At 38.1% G+C, this 19,470-nt stretch overlaps 1 protein-coding gene across 7 annotated transcripts in view; it reads right to left on the bottom strand.

Annotated features, from left to right (window-relative positions):
• Positions 1-19,470, bottom strand: part of AMPdeam (AMP deaminase) — a 146,698-nt gene that overhangs the window by 6,325 nt on the left and 120,903 nt on the right. For all 7 annotated transcript variants that reach the window (XR_011044555.1, XM_068374310.1, XM_068374314.1 and 4 more), the window contains 8 exons: positions 19,167-19,381; positions 18,113-18,224; positions 17,161-17,324; positions 15,074-15,196; positions 14,404-14,535; positions 13,393-13,585; positions 12,247-12,495; positions 2,446-2,543 (listed from right to left, as the gene is read on the bottom strand). Coding sequence is in view for 6 of the 7 variants with exons in the window: in XM_068374310.1 (XP_068230411.1) it covers positions 2,446-2,543; positions 12,247-12,495; positions 13,393-13,585; positions 14,404-14,535; positions 15,074-15,196; positions 17,161-17,324; positions 18,113-18,224; positions 19,167-19,381 (1,286 nt within the window). In the remaining variant the exon portion in view is untranslated. The remainder of the gene's footprint in view (positions 1-2,445; positions 2,544-12,246; positions 12,496-13,392; positions 13,586-14,403; positions 14,536-15,073; positions 15,197-17,160; positions 17,325-18,112; positions 18,225-19,166; positions 19,382-19,470) is intronic.

Raw genomic sequence — 19,470 nt, 5'->3', positions numbered from 1 at the left:
CCATGCCATGCACATTGATACACAGCACTAGGGCAGGGATAACATTATTATTTTGGTAATCATGTAACACTGGATTCCTATTTCTAGCCTTTTACAGGAAAGTTCTTGGAAACTCCACAGCACCTCCCCAAAATTATGATTTTCCTTCATAAAATCTTGATTGACATTTTAGTTTCTTTATCTTGAGCTAGAGTGCTATTTGATAAGGAAGTATTATTTATCCGGTAAAGACATGACATGCATTTCAATTTTTTTTTTTAATAGCCATATACACTTGATTAAGTCATCTCTGCAAATGTTGCTGTTGTCCCTAGTATTTATATCAAAGTAGAAAGCACTGCATATCAAATTGAGCCCATATTCATTGCTCTAAATCAGTCACTCCCCAGTAGTTTTAATAAGCCAATAGTCTATTAAAATTATGGAATGATTCATATCATTTATTGTGTTTAGTGTTAGTGATTGCTATCATTGTGGGTTGTTAACATTACATTATTAAATTTTGCTTTGATTTCTGCAGCAGATAAAATTTTAGACAAGCTATGATCAGTTTACCAGAAATTCAAGGTTTTTACCTTCATATTATTCATAGTTTTAATAATAAATATTTTAATACAGTATACTGCATTAAAAAGGGTTTTGCAAGTCTCATATTTTGGGTTTGTACATTTACACCATTTTCATACACTAAAGAGTGAAATTGGAATACCTAGATTTACTAAATAGTGTATTATATAATTATATACCTTACGTAAACAGACAAACACAAGAGAATTTTATTTTTTTTTTTGGGGGGGGGCATTAGTTTGTTTGCAAGACAATTTAAGGTATCTCATTACTCGGGTTATCACCTATGTATGTCAAGAGAATAACATAAGTAAACAATACAGTACAGTATCAAATCTTTCATATATAGCCTATAAAAACTGAAAAAAAAAAGGAAGAGAAAAATACATGAGATAGAACAGTGTATCCGAGTGTACCCTCAAGAAAGAGAACTCTAATCCAAGACAGTGGAAGGCTAAGGTACAGAGGCTATGGCACTACCCAAGACTAGAGAACAAAGGTTTGATTGCAGAAAGAATAGGCCAGACTATTCTGTGTATGCTTAGGCAAAGACAAAAGGAGCCATAACGAGAGAGAGACCCAATGTAGTACTGTGACCAGTCAAAGGACCCAGTAACACACTAGGCGGTAGTATTTCAACGGGTGGCTGGTGCCCTGGCCAACCTACTACCTAATTAATACAGTATTAAATATTAGTGTCCCAGTCAATTCCAGAATAACCATATTCTTTATTTTATGTCAGACAAGACCATTTCTCTTAACCTAACTTTAAATGCTTACAATCATTATTGAGGTTCAGGTTTAGTGCAGAGAAAGGGTTAAGCATCTTATTTTCCCCTTCCTTTGTCTGCATACAAGGATTTGGGTTATCTGGTTCAAGGTTCCTTTTTAAAATTTATTCATTTATAAAGATATTCCAGACATCTGTAGCAAGTTGTATCCCCTTGGAGTCCAGATATTGAAGCTTGGGTCAGGCCAATAGATTTATTTCTTGCCGACTTGAGACTTTTACATTTTAATTTTTCTCTTTATACATGCTAAATCCGCTGGCATTGGGGATTATTTGTTATTGTCTTTATCCTGATCTCACTCTTTGAGAAATAAAAACCATAATCAATAATTAAGATGAAAACCTCTTTTTACATGGGGCAAAAAAAGGATCCCAGGAAGGAAAATGTCTAATTTTGTTTGTTTTTCATAGCTTTAACATAAACATCATATCAAACTGAACAAATTAGTTATTCCCCTTGGTATAATGCAGTACATATACCAAAATACAAATAGGTTATTGAAAACTTCTCACAAGTCATTTTAGGGAAGTAAAGTAGTCAGCAGTTTAGCATAAAAATATTCCTCACAACTAAACAGCACGTAATGGCTCCTGTTGAAGTACTACTATATTTTTAAATATTAAGTATTAAATATTTAGTCATCAATATATATCTTTTTAATACTTGAAGATTTTACACTGGTTAAATACTGTATACTAATAAATCAAACAGAATAAATTCCACTTCATAAACAGGGCAAGAGTATTAAATTAATTTAATTTTAAGAAGACTACAACTCTCAACCATTTTCACTGTACAAAATAAAATTAATTATAGATAACACTAAGAATGAGGCAAAATTTTAAAGCAGAAATTTAATGGTTAAGCTAAATTACTGAAAATTTAAAGAACTTTTAAAATTATCAAATATAAACACCATTATGAGCAAGAGACAAGTGTTTCATTTGTAACCTATGCTGTACTTGTATCCATTCTGAATGAGCTGGAGGTGGGTAAGGAACAATCAGGTCAAGCCAATGATTATCTATAATCTTGCTTCTAGTATCTGCAAATAGAATTATTAAGCAACAAATAACAAAGCACGCACCTGTAAGCAACACGGATATTTGGAACATTGGTCCTCTTTATGTCATTGCCCGCAACTCCTTCTCGTGTATAATTTGGCCCAATCCAGAACTGTTTAATCTGAAATATTCAAAGAAATAATCACATAAAAAATAAAGAATTTTTTTGCAAGCCCACACTTGAAAAACAATAGTAAGGTGGTATGGGTTATAAAAGATGATAAAAAATTTGAGAAGAGATACCTTTACGTAAAACTGATTTCATTCATTTTAATACTATTCAAATGGCTGGCCCTGTAAGGGGGTGATAATTTAGCATAGTGATTTGCTTATGTTATCCTACCAGTAAAGGCATCTTTAGTATCTGTTCCACAAAATTATTTTTCCCTTTTCAAGCTAGGCCCTATTTTCACGATAAAAAATAAAGAATACCAAGGACTAAACTCTCTTATATGGGGCTGTTTATTTATCTCAATGAAAAATGACAAACTTATAACAGAGTTTGCATTTTTCCTAACATACAAACCCGAATTGTTTACTATAGGAGATATTCTAGCGGGAGCTGGAAAATACGGCAGAAAAACCTTAACAAGGTCGTTAACGACCGGGCAGTGATGGGGGGGCCGCCGGTCGGTAGCTGCTGTTTACCTTCAATCGGATTCTAGCTAGGACTATCCTAGGGGGCGGTGATGGAGGAAAGATTTGTGTAAAGAATTCGGGTTTGTATGTTAGGAAAAATACAAACTCTGTTATAAGTTTGTCATTTATTCCTACACTTGATACAAACCCTCATTCTTTACTATAGGAGACAGTCTTGAGGCCAGGGTGGCCGGCCAAGGAGTTCCCTATTCCTAGGGAAGATAGTCCTCAGACTAGACTCTTTTGAAGCAACAATCTTCCGTTAATCTTCTTTCTTTGTAGATCCCCATAATCTCAGCACGACTGAAGGTTTGTAGCTTCGAGGAAACAAATGTTTCAGGATGAAGTGGGTCAGGAACATTCGACTCGGACCCCTTAAACTTACGATTCCCCCGATCTTGCAAAGGGGAAACCTCGTGACCACGAGTATAACATACCCTGTGAGAGGAATCAGATGAGTATCATACCTTATTTCCATTGGCGAGTCCAGCTGAAACTGGATACAGACTAGGATCCCCAGATGGGAGGGAGGAGACGACGAAGATAGATGGATATCTTTCTTAAAACCTAGTGTAACCCAGTATCCTCAGCCAATGGTTACTGTCCCCTGAAAGGGCGTAAGGTAGCTACAGCACCCATTGACCTATCTCAATAGGCCCTATAGAAAGGGAGTCTAGAGATCTAAGTGTCACGTCGCTCAAATAGTGAGCGGTGAATGTAGATTGGAGTTTCCAGACCCCAGCACTTAAGACTTGGGAGACAGAAATTTCTCTTAAATGCCAGTGAGGCAGCCACTCCCCTAACTTGATGGGCTCTGGGTTGTGCTGCCTCTGGGTCTCTGTAAAAAGACCTTGCAATAACTTCCTTGAGCCAGAAAGGGATGGTGTTGCGAGAGGTTCTCTTATTTACCTTGTTGATACTAAGGAAGAGATGATGGAGACGTGGTCTGAAAGGTCTGGTGCGCTTCAGATATTTCTTTAGCGCCCTGACTGGGCATAGTAACAACTGGTCTGTATCCTGTGTTACCTTATTGAGGCTGGAAAACTGAAATTCTTGAAATCTCTCATCGGTAGATGAAGGATTATGAGTCTAGCCACCAAGCTCGGTACGAAGTTGCGAGACACTTCCCCCCTCATCCCTTAGAATGGGTGATGACGTAAGACCGACCATGTAGCTCACTGACCCTTTTAGCTGAGGACAGAGGTACGAGGAAGACGGTCTTAAGGTTCATAAAGTAGCCCGGGGGCCGTAAGGGCTCATAGGGCAGACCCTTCAGGGAATGTAAGACACGTCTCACGGTGATGGTCTAATATCAACTGGGGGGCAAGATGACTCAAAACCCCGAATCAAACAAGGTGATGTCTTCTGAGGCGGAGAGGTCAACTCCTTCTCAGTCTACAGATGAGACTTAAGGCTGAACGATAGTCCTTAATCGCCGAGACTGAGAGGAGCTTTTCCTCACTGAGTTACAAAAGGAAGTCTGGGAACTACTGATTCCTTCATTTTGAGAACCCAATTGCTCCATATGGTCGCTGTTGTGGCGGTTAAGAAGACCATTTAAAGGTTAAAGGTCGCTCAAGAATGGCAGAGGCAAGGGACAGTGACATAGCACTAGCAGTTAGGACAATGCCCTAGAGACTGACCTTATATTATTATATGGTCAACAACCAAGCCACCTCTCCATTCCAGCTAGGACCAGGGAGGGCCAGGCAGTGGCTGCTGATGACTCAGCAGATAGACCTATAGGCTCCCCCAAAACCCCCCAACCTTAGCTCACAAGGACGGTAAGGTTACAGGCACTAATGGCACTAACGAGTCTGAGTGGGACTCAGACCCCCGACTGTCAAACACCAGTCAGAGACGTTACCAATCAGGCCACAGCCAGATGATCAATTCTGGTCTTATAGTTTGGGGTGGATGACATAGCCTGTCTAAGGCTGGAGCGTCAAGAGGTCGAGGAGACAGAAGCAAATCGCCGAGGCATGAGATATTACACATAGTTCTTAGAGTCCTTAAATAGGAGGATTCTAAGTCCCTCGATGGAAGCTTTCCCGAGGAATCCTCAGGCTGCGCTAATTCCTCGCGTGATATTACAGGTAAAGTGGAGACGTGAGTAGCAGACAAACCTTATGTCTTACCCCTCGCATCTTTCTAATCGAAAGGGGAAGAACGGTAGTAGTCGGAGTGTCTAAAGGTAATGGCAAAGACCGTTGACGAGAGTCGGAAGACACTCTGTCATAAGAGTAAAACTCGATGACGATGGTCGCGCGCATAGCGCTAATTGCGTGTGTGCGCGGACACACTGTACTAATTGTTACGAGAGCCCGACGTCTCAGCATAACAAACTTGAAGGTTCCAAGTCGTGTGAACTCGAAAGTCCAGCGCGACAGAGGCCCGAAGGACTCTTAAGGCCATGAGAACCCGTAGGATCAACATGACGAGAGTTCAAAGGTTCCCGATCAATCCTGCCAAAAGGGTGATCGTCACGAGACCCCGAGGGGTCAACGTGAGGAGAACCAATAGGTTCAAAAAGATGTCTCCTTACAGCCCAAGGGGGGAGAGCGTCGGGGATGAAGATAACTCCTCCACAGGGTAGATTTGTTCTCCCGAAGGAGAACATCGATTAAGACAAGGCTCTCGCTCTGCCTCTGGAGGAGAACCAAGAGCGTAAAGGGGAGGACCGTGGATCAGCAAACTCCTACAAGTTTTCTCTCGTTAATGGGAGGAAGGTTCTCCCGAAGGAGATCGCCTAAAACAAGCTTTCTCCCTGCTCTATGGGGAAAAGCGTAGGCGTAATACCCGTCTCTCGCAAACAAGGGAGAAGTCCTCCCGAAGGAGGATATTGCCTAAGGCAAGATTTCACCACGTTCTATAGTAAAAAGTGTAGGCGTAATAATTCCTCTCTCGCGAACGAGGGAGAAGTCCTCCCGAAGGTGGACATTGCCTAAGACAAGCTTTCTCCCAGTTCTATGGAAAAAAAGAATAGGGGTAATAATCGCTCTCTCGCGAACGAGAGAGAAGTTCTCCCAAAGGAGGACGTCGCCTAAGACAAGTTTTCTCCCAGTTCTATGGGAAAAACGTAGACCTAATAATCTCCTTCTCGTGAACGAGAAAGAAGTCCTCCTGAAGGATGACATCGCCTAAGACAAGCTTTCTCCCCGTTCTATGGGAAAAAAGCATAGGCATAATAGTCTCTCTCTCTCTCTCACGAATGAGAGAGAAGTTCTCCGGAAGGAGGACATCGCCTAAGACAAGTTTTCTCCCAGTTTTATGGAAAAAACGTAGGCGTAATAATCTCCTTCTCGTGAACGCGAGAGAAGTCCTTCCGATGGAGGACATCACCTGAGCCAAGCTTTCTCCCAGCTCTTATGGGAAAAAAGTGTAGGCGTAATAATCTCTCTTGCGAACGAGGGAGAAGTTCCCCTCGAAGGAGGAACAAGCCTTAGACTTGCTTTTTCCCCAGCTCAAGGGGAGAAAGCACAGTCTTCGGGGACGAGATAGCAAAGGTAAAACTCATCGAGCTGTTCGCAACTCTTCACGAAGGAGGGAAGGTTGCCGAATGGCTGAAGTGGGGAAGCTCTCCCTTGGAAGGGGGGTGGTTCCCTCACGCAGCCCAATTCCGAGGAAGGTTATCACTCCCTCGTAAGGGGAGGTTCTCTAACCCCTGGAGGCAAACCTCCTGGCAGCAATCTATGTTTCCCAACAACAAGTTGATCAAGTTGCAGGTTGACAACGAGTGCTACCTCGTAGCATGGGCAGCCACATGAAGCGCAGGATAACGAACAGAGCAGCCGAAGCCATCGACATTGTGTTCTACGTCATTACTATCTGGGTGTTTCTTTTAGCCTCTCTAACACGTTTCCCCTTTTCCTTCTGCTCTCAACCGAAGAGAAGAAGGGGCGAACCCCTGCATCTTCTTCCGAGGTTTCCGAGAGACTCGTAATCCTTAACTCCTTGGGGAGCAAAAGAACTGGGGAGGTTGTCCTGTCTGAAACACGAGTGAGGGGGTCTTGACCCCGCGAGTGTATGACCGAAGATTTTTCGTGTGTAGCGCTAATTGCGTGCGAACACCTTGCGTGATGGCGCAGTGTTGGTTGATCGTACGCGAACACTCCGCGCGACAAGAGTCCGAAGATTCTCTGTCATAAGAGTAAAACTCTTGGTGACGTTTCACGAGAACCAGAAGGTTCAGCGTGATCGTGTGTGCCCCTAGAGGTTGTGTTGCGAGAACCCGAAGGGCCAGAGCAACGGGAAACGGAAGTTTCCCTTGTCACGAGACACCGAAGTGTCAGCGTGACTAAATGCACAAGAGCCCGAGGTTTCAGCAACTGAGTTGCGAGAAAACGAAGGGATAGCGCACCGGGAAACCGAAGTTTCCTGGTCATGAGACCCCAAAGGATCTGAGATCGAGAAGTCGAAGGCGACAGCGATCTTCTCTGAAGATAAGGAGTGAAAACGAGGAGAAGCGCTCTTTCCGACTTTTCTAGAGCGAACGGAGACCCTCAAACTATTATGCGAAGAAGAGGGTTCGAGGTCAGGACGTGCTTTGCCCTTGGCCGCGCTCCTGGCTTCTTAGATGATCCCTCGCAATGGAAAGACGACAGCGAGGCAGAACAATGACAAGAGGGAGCGTTCTTCTTAGGTTTGTGCCAAGAGCGCATATAGTCTCGGGGAGAGACAGAAGGCGAAGAGGAGCGAGAACGATGATGTCTCTTCCTATATGGCTTGTCTCTTCAGTGAAAACATCTACGTCAAGGCGTAAATGGGCGTGCGTGCGCAGGAAAAAGTTCCCTAGCGCGCGGGTGCACAGTGGATTCATGCGGGGCGCACGAGAGCGCGGGAGAATGTTGGCGCGCATCCCTAGGAGAGGATTCACGAGCGTGCGCGCATATCCTTGCGGATGCGCGCGCGAGAAGGCTGGCGCACCAGTGAGCGCTGGCGCATTGGCAAAGGTTGGCGCGCAGGAGAAGGCAGCATGGCTGACTTGTCAGAAGTCCTGCTATCAGTAGAAAGTTGGCGCGAAGGTTTTACCTGGCGCGTAGGATGGTGCGCAGGAGAGCGAGATGTCGGGCGAGTATGCACACGTGCAGGAGAATGTTGGGTAGCAGGAGAGCGCTGGCGCGCAGGTGAGCACATGGCGCGTGATGGAGCTATGCTCTTGTTGGAGCGTAACCGCATGTTGGCGCGTACGCTCTTGATGCCCTATGTTGGAGTAAGGAGGAAGCGCTCTTCTTAAGTTTGTGACGAGAGCGCTTATAGTCTTGCGGCGAGACATCTCGTGAAGAGATAGAAGTCGAGGAAGAGCGAGAACGTCTGGGCGAAGGAGAGCGAGCTCTCCTTTTCCTCTTCTCTCTCTCTCTCTCCCTCCTAGCCTCCGAAGAGGGCGAGGACGATGAAGAGGAGGAGGAGGAGGAGGTACTGCGATGTCCACTTCTACATACTTGGCCGGGGGAGCCTTCAGAACACCTATGACCTCTGTAGCCAGGGCATAGGGAAGGAGGATCCACCTCCAGTGGCGACATAAAGGCGCCCAGAACACTTCCTCATAATAGAGGACATCACATCTAACAAAGAAAAAGGATTAATCAAAAAACCAAAAAAGAAAGGCTAGTCTGCCAGTCAAATAAAAGCAGGAGCAGCGGGATTACCACTGCGACGGCTAGAATTCGATTGAAGGTAAAACAGCAACTACCGACCGGCGGTCCCCCCACCACTGACAGGTGGGTAATTACCTGCCCGGCCGTTAACGACCATGTTAAGGTTTTTCTACCGTATTTTCCAGCTCGCGCTAGAATATCTCCAATAGTAAAGAATGAGGGTTTGTATCAAGTGTAAGAACAAATAAGGAATTATATTTTGGGTCTCATAAAATGTTTCAAGTAAAATAAAAATAATTTATTCCACTAACAGGTTGTAATAATAAAACATCTTGAAGGATCTTCAATATAGCATGTGTAATATCAATACAATCCACAAAGCAACACGATTCTTTGCTCTCCATGGGTTTAGAATGGTAAAAAGTATACTGTAAGCATAAAATCACATGGAAATTGTAAGTTTAGCTTGCAGGTCTAGACTGATTTTAGGAGTAGTGTGGTGAATGTGAAAAAATCAGGAAGCTAGGCTGGAGGTTTTAGTAGCTGGTCACAGATAATAGCCTGCAAACCATGTACAATACACTATGCTGTACTCTGACATAATGAACCTTGAGTGTTGTTGAAACCTTCCCCTTCCATTGTTTATAATATTGCAGTTTTAGCCATCTTAATGATTTCATAAACTTAGGGGTACCACAGGAGTTAGAAAACTATCAGATAAGATCCAAGAAAGTAGACAGAGGTGGTATGGTCATGTCATGAGAAGAGACTAACAGTATATTGGGAGGAGAGTGATGGAAATGGAGGTACAGGGAACAAGAAGGAGAGGGAGACCAAACCAAACCGAAGGTGGATGGACTGTACAGTATCAAGGATGACCTTCGATCAAAGGGATTAACCGGTGATGAAGTGTGGGACAGGTAGATGGAGAACGCTGGCTAGAAACATCGACCCCACATAAAAGTGGGAAGAGATGCAGACAAAGAAGAAGAATGATTTCATAAACTTTCAATGATCTCTCCCTGGCATCAATATTTTGTCCTAAACTAATACTTGCTCTGATCATCCTTAGAAAAACAATATTTTTTTTGTAGATAAAAAGTTTAGTTTTATGCTAGTGCACTTTTCCACCATAAATTTCTGGATACAATGATGTAACTGTTAGCTTTGAAATGTTTACATTAAAAAAAATGTAACTTAGCTTTGAAATGCTTACATTAAAAACAAAAAACTGTTTTCACAATGATTGAATAAAAATTACCGTAAATTAATTTTTCTTGTTTTTAAACTTCTCAGTACTGTAACTCGCAAATATCCTAAAAGCGAGACCTTATTTATCATAAATCATCTAAAGTAAGATAAAGATCCGGGTGACCCGAAAACTTTTCTTACTTATGAGTTGAAATAACCCCTACTATTGAATGTTCAATAACTAGGTTTCTCTTCCACCTTTGACAACAATTTATCACTATCAGCAAACAGATTTTAAAACTTCAGTGTAGATCTTTTTTTCGAAGTGGTAGCATCCAATGACATAGTAAATTACAAATCATCACAACTTACACAAGTCACACAATTGAAACATTTCTGCAATCAGTTTCTTAAAATCTGGAATGGAGATACACCATCTCAGTTGATCCATTCCTCACCTTCATGATTCTTCTTTAGGGAATCTTCGAGCCTTCCCTTTGTTACTACCCTTTGCACCTGCACAAGGCAAGAGGTTCCTTTCTACAGTTGAGGTGCCATTACCCACATTACCCACTATATAAAAATCACAATGAGCTAGTGACCAGATCTATATCAGGCTACTCCCAGTTGCCATTAGAAACCCGACGCAAGCGTTCTTAGCTCTATTGCAAGCATTTAAAGGACTTTTGAAAATCTCTATTTCACGTCTCACAGGAACTATCCCCGTTTTCTATCTTGGAATCAGGTGGTCATGTAAAGCAGACTGGATTACAAAAATGCGAGGGTTTTGCAGTAACAGAGAGCAAAGCTCAAGGAAAGGATACAAACTCTATAAAACAATGTGTACCAATAAAACCCTTACTGCCTTGTACATGACAGCTGCTAGGCACAACTGTAGTTCACAAAGATTTTGAAACAACAGGTTAGGTTAGGGTCACTATCTTTGCCCAAAGGCTTGCTGGCCTCTTGAGATAGAACAAACAAAGCCAAATCAGCAAAAAAAATTAAGCTCATTACTATTAAAGCAGGTAATAAACAGTGTGGCATCAGCAACCTCACCATAGCTGTAAAATGTTAGCCTAATGTTCTTTGGCATTTCCCCTGAATTGATAAGACTGATATATTTTATGACTAGAATTATTTTGGAGGTCATCAATTACGTGTCCCTGGCACCATTTGCTGATCGCTAGCTTGCCGATCGCCAATTGCTAGCTCATCTTTCTCTGATCATTAACCTCCAGTCTTGCCAATTGCCAATGATCTCCGATTGCTCTGATGTTCCTGACGGGTATGGCTTCTGGGTATCTCGTCACTTGATACATCAAGGTTAACGTAAACAAGTATTTACGACCTTTTTTCGTCCTTGGTAAAGGTCCCACAATGTCGATCATTACATGTAACATGAAGATACTTATTGCCCTGCAATAAATTTTTTGAGTAACCCTTGCAGTAATGCAAGCAAAATCCGAAGATATCCTCTATTAATCTATAAAAATTAAGTTTCTAAAGAACTCCCTAAATCATAAAATCACAAGCTACCACATAGATAAAAAGACTACCAATAAACCTGTCAATGAGAGAAAGGCAAGACAAAGAGAAATGACAAACCCAAGTGCATGCTATACACTGCTATATAACGTTAACACACTTAGAGAGGCAGGGCTATTAAAAGGGAAAACAAAAAATGGGTAATTTTTTGTTTTAGGTTGACATTTAACCAGCTTTGAAAAAGAAGCAATATGAACATAAGTGATGGTTCATAGAAATAAATTATTCTATAAGTTGAGTTGCATCAGTTAATATCATCATCGGGTATTAATTCACATTTCCAAATTTTCACCAGGAACAGAAAACTAGCTTCAAGGACACGTAGGTTGAATAGTGCTAGGAAGATACTGTAGTATATATATTCTGCATCAGTCAATGTATGTTCTTTCTAGGCAGTAGGAGTTAATTGTAAACTTAAGATAACACAATGTCAAACACAGCAATAAAAAGTTGTTGATTAAAGAGAAACACCACGAAATTAATATATCGGCAGACAAATGCACCATATGTGTAAACATTATTTGTTATTCCAATATTTCATTTACTACATAATCTACACGGAATATAGAGTTAACTAGTCTTCAGAGACACAGGATGTGTTTAATTAGAAAATAAGAGGTACAGTGTAATTAAATAGGAAGCGGTTGCTCCTCTCTTATCATCAAGCAATTTACTCATCGAACAAGTCATATAAACAGAACTCTTAAGGCCTACCAGTAATATGCAATAAGGGGAAAATGTAATATGATATGCAGTAAGGTGAAAATGTAATAATCTGTTATATTCATGCAAATATTAATGGAGAAGATGATGAGAAACCTCAAAGAAGCAGCGGTACAAAATTCCTACCTCATGATCGAATCCACTCATTATGACTGAATTTCTTGCCAACTCGCACATATCTGTTGGCGAGAGCTTCCACACTTGTGTTGCAATGGAATATTCCTCCATGAGGGGCTCTTTAGTGAAATGGAATTGCAATGGATCATCAGATGACAAAGATACCAATAAACCACGAGCCAGGTACTCTGGTAAGGGGTTTCGGTGATAATTCAAGAACAGGGAATTATTTGAAAGAGGTGACATAGCAATACCGATCTGTAAACAAAAAGAAAATTCTTTCAATCCCCTCACAAATGTATAAACTTGACACATATGAAATATAAAACTATGCAATATCACCACAGCAGAAAACTGAATAAAATCTCAAATAAGACTTTACAATCAAGTGAAAATACAAACACCCTAGAACTGCCAAAATAAGATTAATTTTCCACTTTCAAAGTGATAATTTGACATTATTACAAGACTAGTCTCTCTTTGGTTGAATTATACCTTACTTTCATTTAAAATTTTAATCATAATGCAAAATAACACTGCTGTTAATTGTTTATACCTTTCGAAATGTTTAATGCTTAATTTAGGTTCATTACACAAATTCAAGAAAAAATCTGCTTGTTAGTAAATCAGCTCTCTCTATTTTTTGTCAATAAAAAAGGGTATACAATGAACTGATAATAAAATTAAGCTGATCCATTCTTAGTAAAACTACACAATAAAAAAATACTCCCAAAATTTTTATTCCAGGAGATAAGAAATTCTGTTATTTTTAAAAAAATAATTGTTTTTTGGGGTTAATGGGCTAGCTGTGTGGTCTCCAAGCCCTTTACTATAAAAGGCTACAACAAGAACCCAATATGGGAGACCAAATAACACCACCATAAAAATAGGTTTTCCCTTCGTCAAAACTACTTTTATTGGTGTAAATATGTTCCTCGGTACAAATTTTTGCATTACAATTCCAATAATTAGCAAGACAACTTATTTATTAAGTGGGAGCATCATATACCATATTTAAAATTATTTCAGAACTTGAGGTGCAGTAACATCTTACATCTAATGAACTCATATATTAAACAAATTCAACCTCAAAATGTATGTTGCTTCACCTCTAAATATCAATTGAATCTTGTAATGTTTCTGAAATAAATTTACCTGAGCTAGATAGTAGAGGAACTGTAGAACAGGAGCCTTGCGGAGCAACAGTCCATGAGAGATGTTCTCACTTAAAAGAAAGCCTGATACAAGATGCTGAATAGCACCAGCTTCACCACAGTGTGGTCGTAACACAAATGTGTTCAGGCCACGCTCCCATCGTAACTGATTCAAGGTACACATGTTGGCAAACCTATAAATATAATGAATGGACTTTTATATACTTAGTTTGGTAAATTACTGTATATAGCAAATTTATGACAAAAAGCCAATAAACCATACTGAAATCAAAGTAACCTTTCACAAAAAAATGCAAGTTTGCACAAATTAAATTCAAGGGGGTCTAGGAGTAATTTCAAGGGAGCAGTACATGTTCATGAATTTTTAATGTTTGGCTGAATCTGTAACCTAACCCCAGTGAAAGTTAAGGGAGTAATTATAATTTCTATCATATGAAAATGATGAAACTAGTGAACATTTTTTACATTTCCCTTTGTTAACTTTACTAACAATGGTGATTTTGCTACAAATGCATATTCTGTTTTGTACAAGCACAAGTTGGTGGTTTTCAGTGGAGTTTCTTAATGCACTTAAGGTTAAATAGTAATGCTTTCTAAAATGTGATAATGAACAACTTGGATCACATTTTAAATTTAAGTTTTAATTTCAAGGAATAATTTGCAAGTCAAGCACTTCAGAAATCAGGTTATTTCATAGTTCAGCTTACCTCACTTACTTTGGTTTTTGCAAAGTATTAAGAGCACACACATTAAGAAAACCATCTGTATATGTAGAAAATTGATGTTTTAGATATTTTAAATGTGAAACAAATGAAAGATTCATGAAACTTATTAATTTAGGAAAGCTTATAAGTCATGCTAAGTAGGTTTTGAACATATGTATGACTACGCATAAAAGGATGCATGAAATTTATTCCCAGTGATATAAAGCATGTTTAATGGCAAAAAAATGAGAAACAATATAAGGAGCAAGGAAGCAATCAAAACTCACATGTAATAGAGATAATATGCATATGGAGGGTTTTCTGTATCTGTCCATAATTGAGGTGGAGGAGTGTCTTTGTCCAACATGGAATTCTCTGGTTTGCTTTCATCATCGACACTATCAAATCCAATCACATATCTGTTGATGATAAAAAACTTAGAATACATTGTTTTCTCATATGTCCCTTTCTAATACAGTTTTCATACACATGCAAACTCAAAATAATACCAATTGATTCAGAGGACATCCTCAAAATTTTTAAAGTTAAAACTACACTGAGCATGACTAAATGGGTGCTAGCTAATCTGATTGATGAAAAAAATTCTCTCTCTCTCTCTCTCTCTCTCTCTCTCTCTCTCTCTCTCTCTCTCTCTCTCTCTCTCTCTCTCTCTCATGGTCTTTATGCACATCTGCATCTGTAATAAATGCTTATGCCTGAGCCTTCATCTTTATTTTGGATTGCATGCAACCTTGATTCATAAATTGCAAATTATGTGGCGATACTGGTTATTCTGATATGCTTTATAATCAGGCTTTAGGTTTTCCCCATAAACTTTATATAAATCCTAAAGTTTGCCATATCACAGTAGCTCAGTACAAGTCACAAGGTCTAATAAAACAGAAGAAAAAATGGTGATACAAATAAACTTTAGTCCATGGTAGAAAAACTACTTACTGTAAAAAGGCATGAAGCTCAGGATGACTACTTGGGTCAATGCTGACTTCAAAAAGTGGACGGAACAGATTATCTATAAGACTTGCGAAGTTGTTCATTATATTATTGCTTTTGTACACATCACTGAAAAGGGAGAAAATAATTTAGTGACAATGTATGTTTGAAAACACCATTACGGTCTGCCCTACCATCATTAGTTTGGGGTCTTACTTTCTATTATCACAGGATATCAAGAACTAATTATCTGGACCTAACATCATTTGAGTTTTTCCCTCTTTGATAGTTCCATACTCTTAATTTCAGCACCTGGGTATTTTACTTGTTTAAATGACACACATCAGTGAAAAAAATACTTTTAAAAGCCATGGTCTCTTCTACTCTCAGTTTCCAAGAACTATGGCATCTGAAGAACAAAAATAATTTGTTCCTGAATCCTGCCAAGAAATAACCACCTAACATCATTGTACATGTCTAAGATTTCCACAATTAACTTCTCATCCATTCAAAAAAGTGAAACTGACAACTATTTAATGTAAGTGAATCAATATCATACGCCTCAACATGTCACATTATGTTCAAGATGAAAAAGCAACAATTTCTTGTGACATGATTGTTCCTGTGGATATGCCACCGTTACATACAAGTGTGCATTGTCAGTTATATCAGCGTTTTCATCCAAATTTACTGTAGAAGCAAGCTGTTGTGGTACAATTTTCAGATAATTGGAGCAGAATGTCTGCTTTTTTTACTCATTATCCTGTGAAAGTTGAAAACCTATTAGCTCTAAATACTTATTAATAGTAACAATGAAAATCTCCTTAATCTATGCTTACAATAAATCTTTCCTTGTGCCAAGTTAGTAACTATCCATTTCAAATTAAGCCTCATAACTTTACAGCTTCAGAGTGTCTGGTGGCGATCCTTTTTTTGTTTCCCTTCAATAATATTCCTAGCTGCTATTTTATTCCAAGATCAGAACCAAGTAAGTATTAAAAGTAATAAGATTAGTTTTAAAATTTCACTCTAATGAAGACATTTGAACACTGATATTTTTCTCACATCAAACACAGATAGCCTGCATTGTTTTTCTAAGAATCTATGGTTTTCTTAACTTTCATTTCACATCTCTGACACCACTTTTCTAACTAATTAACCTTTTATGTACAATTTCTTCACTGACAATACTTGTCACCAGAATTTCTGTTCTATCTAATTCCCCTGATGCATCCAGTACTCTGATTTTCCAGCTTGATTACCTTCCATGCAATTCCATATTGCCTTTAATATTTTTATTTATACTTTCTTTATAAGTACATTTTTTAAATCCTCTGTATTACTGACATGTCTCTATTGTAGGGAAAGAAAATGGGAAATCAAATAAAAAAAATAGCAGCATATGTCGAGAAAACAGAGTTTTGGAGAAGATCAATATGAACATCAGATGAGCTTAGAAATTAATTATACTAAAATTCCATTTTCCTAATAAAAAAAAATTTCCGTTTTCAAATAAAGGATTTTAAGGAGAAGAAAAGGTGGTCTTATGCAAACAATGACAAGACAGGACAACATGTGCATTACTGTATAGGATCGTAACTTTTGCTATCAAATTTATGAAATAATTGGTGATTAGTTTTCATGGGTACAAATTAATTCATAGTATCATACTTTCAAAGTTTACTGAGTAATTCAATTTTATATTGTATTTGATAAATTGTACTTATTTCATTCCTTTTTTTCTTCATTGACTGGTAAAATAAATGTCATTAGTTTGCCCGCAGTCACATCACTGGCCATAGTTTAAGCCTATGAAGCCCACATGTGTCCCACAGTCCATGCAATGGACACCAATAATATAAGCTAATGAGGTGGGTGGCGATAATCACATGGACCATAACTATACTAATGTACTTATGTAAGAAACAGACTGATAGATAATATCTCTTTGCAGATAGATATAATGTAATGCGCCTATAGTATAGACAGGACAAGCCATAACATATAACAATACAATTGCATTTATCTCTTATCAAATAATGATTAAAATAAACTATACTCAATCTAAGTCAACTTAGCATACTTGTACTTACAAGAGACGGGGAACCTGGATCAGCCATCGGATCTTTTCTGAATGTACATTGTGCTCTACTGCCCATCGTGCCAGCTTATCCCATTCATCTTGAGATTTTCCATAAATGGAAAGTCTCAATTCAGCATTCTGATATTTGCTCTCTTCCAAATCTGCCATGACTTCCTGCTCAAGGGAAAATTTTCATTAATAGTAGTTGAGAACACACATACCTAAGACTTATAAAGCCTACGTCCCTTCATCATTACAAAACTACAAGATGCATAAGAATAAACTAAATCTGAAATATAGATGACAGTCTGTCTTTAAAATAAATATTCTGAAAACTGAACTATAATATATGAATTCATCAGTAATAATGTAAGAAACCAAAGATCCTTGAATTAATTTTTAATGAGGTCAACAACAGCTAGCTTAAGTGAGGAACCCAAGTGAGCCTCGAGTTAGATTCAGAGACAATAGTGGTTGTCACTATAAATAATTCATATCAGTAAGCAATAAAAAAAAAACATTTGATGGTAAAAATGTAAGCTAATGTGACAGAGTAATAAGAGACCAAGACCACATCAATCTGAACTTCTTGAAACTGGAGATATTTATTACACCATATATTAGAATCAGTTAACATGGGTGGGGTTTAACCATCAATTTGTGAATATTAACATGTAAAGATGATATATGTAGTAAAACTCATTTCACCAAATCTAGCAATGTTAAAAGATAGAAAAATTGAAGATTTCTTAACAAAATATTTAAAAAAAATTAACGAAGGCTTTAAATGTTTAGTTACTCAAAAGAATAAATGGAGGGCTGCTGAAAATAAAGTTTTTATAAAACATTGCAGATAATGTGTCCATTAATTTTATCTTAGTCCACTTGATTTGGTTAATCTTTTTATATTATAACTATTATGAATAGACTTTAAAGTTATTATTTTACTTATGGAACTTTACCTTAATAATGTGCGCAAAGTATTTTCCATTGAGGTAGTTATCGGTTTTTAGGAACACCTCTCGTAGTCGAGATTCTCCAACTGGGTTGTACTTGGCATTGAATTTGTCAAATCTGAAAGAAAAATACAGTATATATTTCAAGTGGGAAACTGTAAGGTAAAACCTCATCTAAAAATATTCCTCTTACAATGTGCTAACTAAAGGAATGCTAAAGCTTATACAATTGTCTATTATTCTTTTCAAGTCTTATTGAAAAAATTATTAGGTTTTACAAATCAAACTAGCAATAAATATGCCAAGTAATTTTACTCAAAATATTTTAAAACTACAGAACTTTACGATGTTCCTATCTGCCTGCTATAAAATATATTGAAGATGTAAAATTCTAGCTTGGAGAATTACGGTAATACATTTTTAAAGCAAACTCACTTCAGGAGAAAAGCCAAGTTTAGTAGTGCAAGAAATCTTTTGATTCTTGATTAAGTTTAGTCAACAACATATGAGAAACCAGTAAGGCTAGGAGATGGGAACTTGGAAATGAGTATAAGTAATGGGCTTGTAGTAATTTATGCAGTTTGAGGATTATAAAAACTAATTCCTTGAATGTTGTTACATAACTACAGTAACATTACTGTGTAGGGCAAAGAAAATAAGATAATTTCAAGCTTAAATTTAAGCTTGAAAATATAATTTAACTTTAATCAACACATTTTTAACTGCCTAAATAAATTAGCTCAATATGTCCAGTCCAGGACCATTACCAAAAGCAATCATTATCTCACAATTATGTTCATTTATTTTGGAAAAGTATTTACTTGTAAAGTTGAGAAGAATTCTCCAGTTACTTGTAAATCTCCTAGAAAAACAGCTACATGAAATTTTTGTTGCATAACTATACTGCATTAGAATACAGTTATCATTGCCAATTAAAGTTAAGAGATTGTAATTTCCAACTAGTTTTCATGAAAATATCAGGTAAGCATGTTACAATTAGAAATAATCGTATATAATATGAAGATACTATTTATTTTTTTCCAAACAAAGACTACCATACCGGTGAAAGGTGTGTCTATCAGCATGAACATCAAGCATATCAACAGAGAGGTCATATGCAGTGAGATTCAGGGATGCAAAAACTTGAGCTAGAGTCATCTTGTCACCCTTGTTACAGCAAACAATTTCATCGGGACGAGTTTTCACAGCCTTCTTGATAAATCGAAGCAAGTGCTTTTGGTTCATACAAGAGGCTGCATGAATATGTGTGTCAACCTAGAATGTAAAAAAAAATAGGTCTTAGAGATATATTTATTGTGCAATATATGGTTTAGCACATAATAGAAATTAAAACAATTGGAAAA

The sequence above is a fragment of the Palaemon carinicauda genome, chromosome 5 (assembly GCF_036898095.1).
Source record: "Palaemon carinicauda isolate YSFRI2023 chromosome 5, ASM3689809v2, whole genome shotgun sequence".
Taxonomy (NCBI): Eukaryota; Metazoa; Arthropoda; class Malacostraca; order Decapoda; family Palaemonidae; genus Palaemon; species Palaemon carinicauda.
The sequence above is the reverse complement of the archived record's forward strand: the minus strand, read 5'-3'. Positions and strand labels throughout refer to the sequence as shown.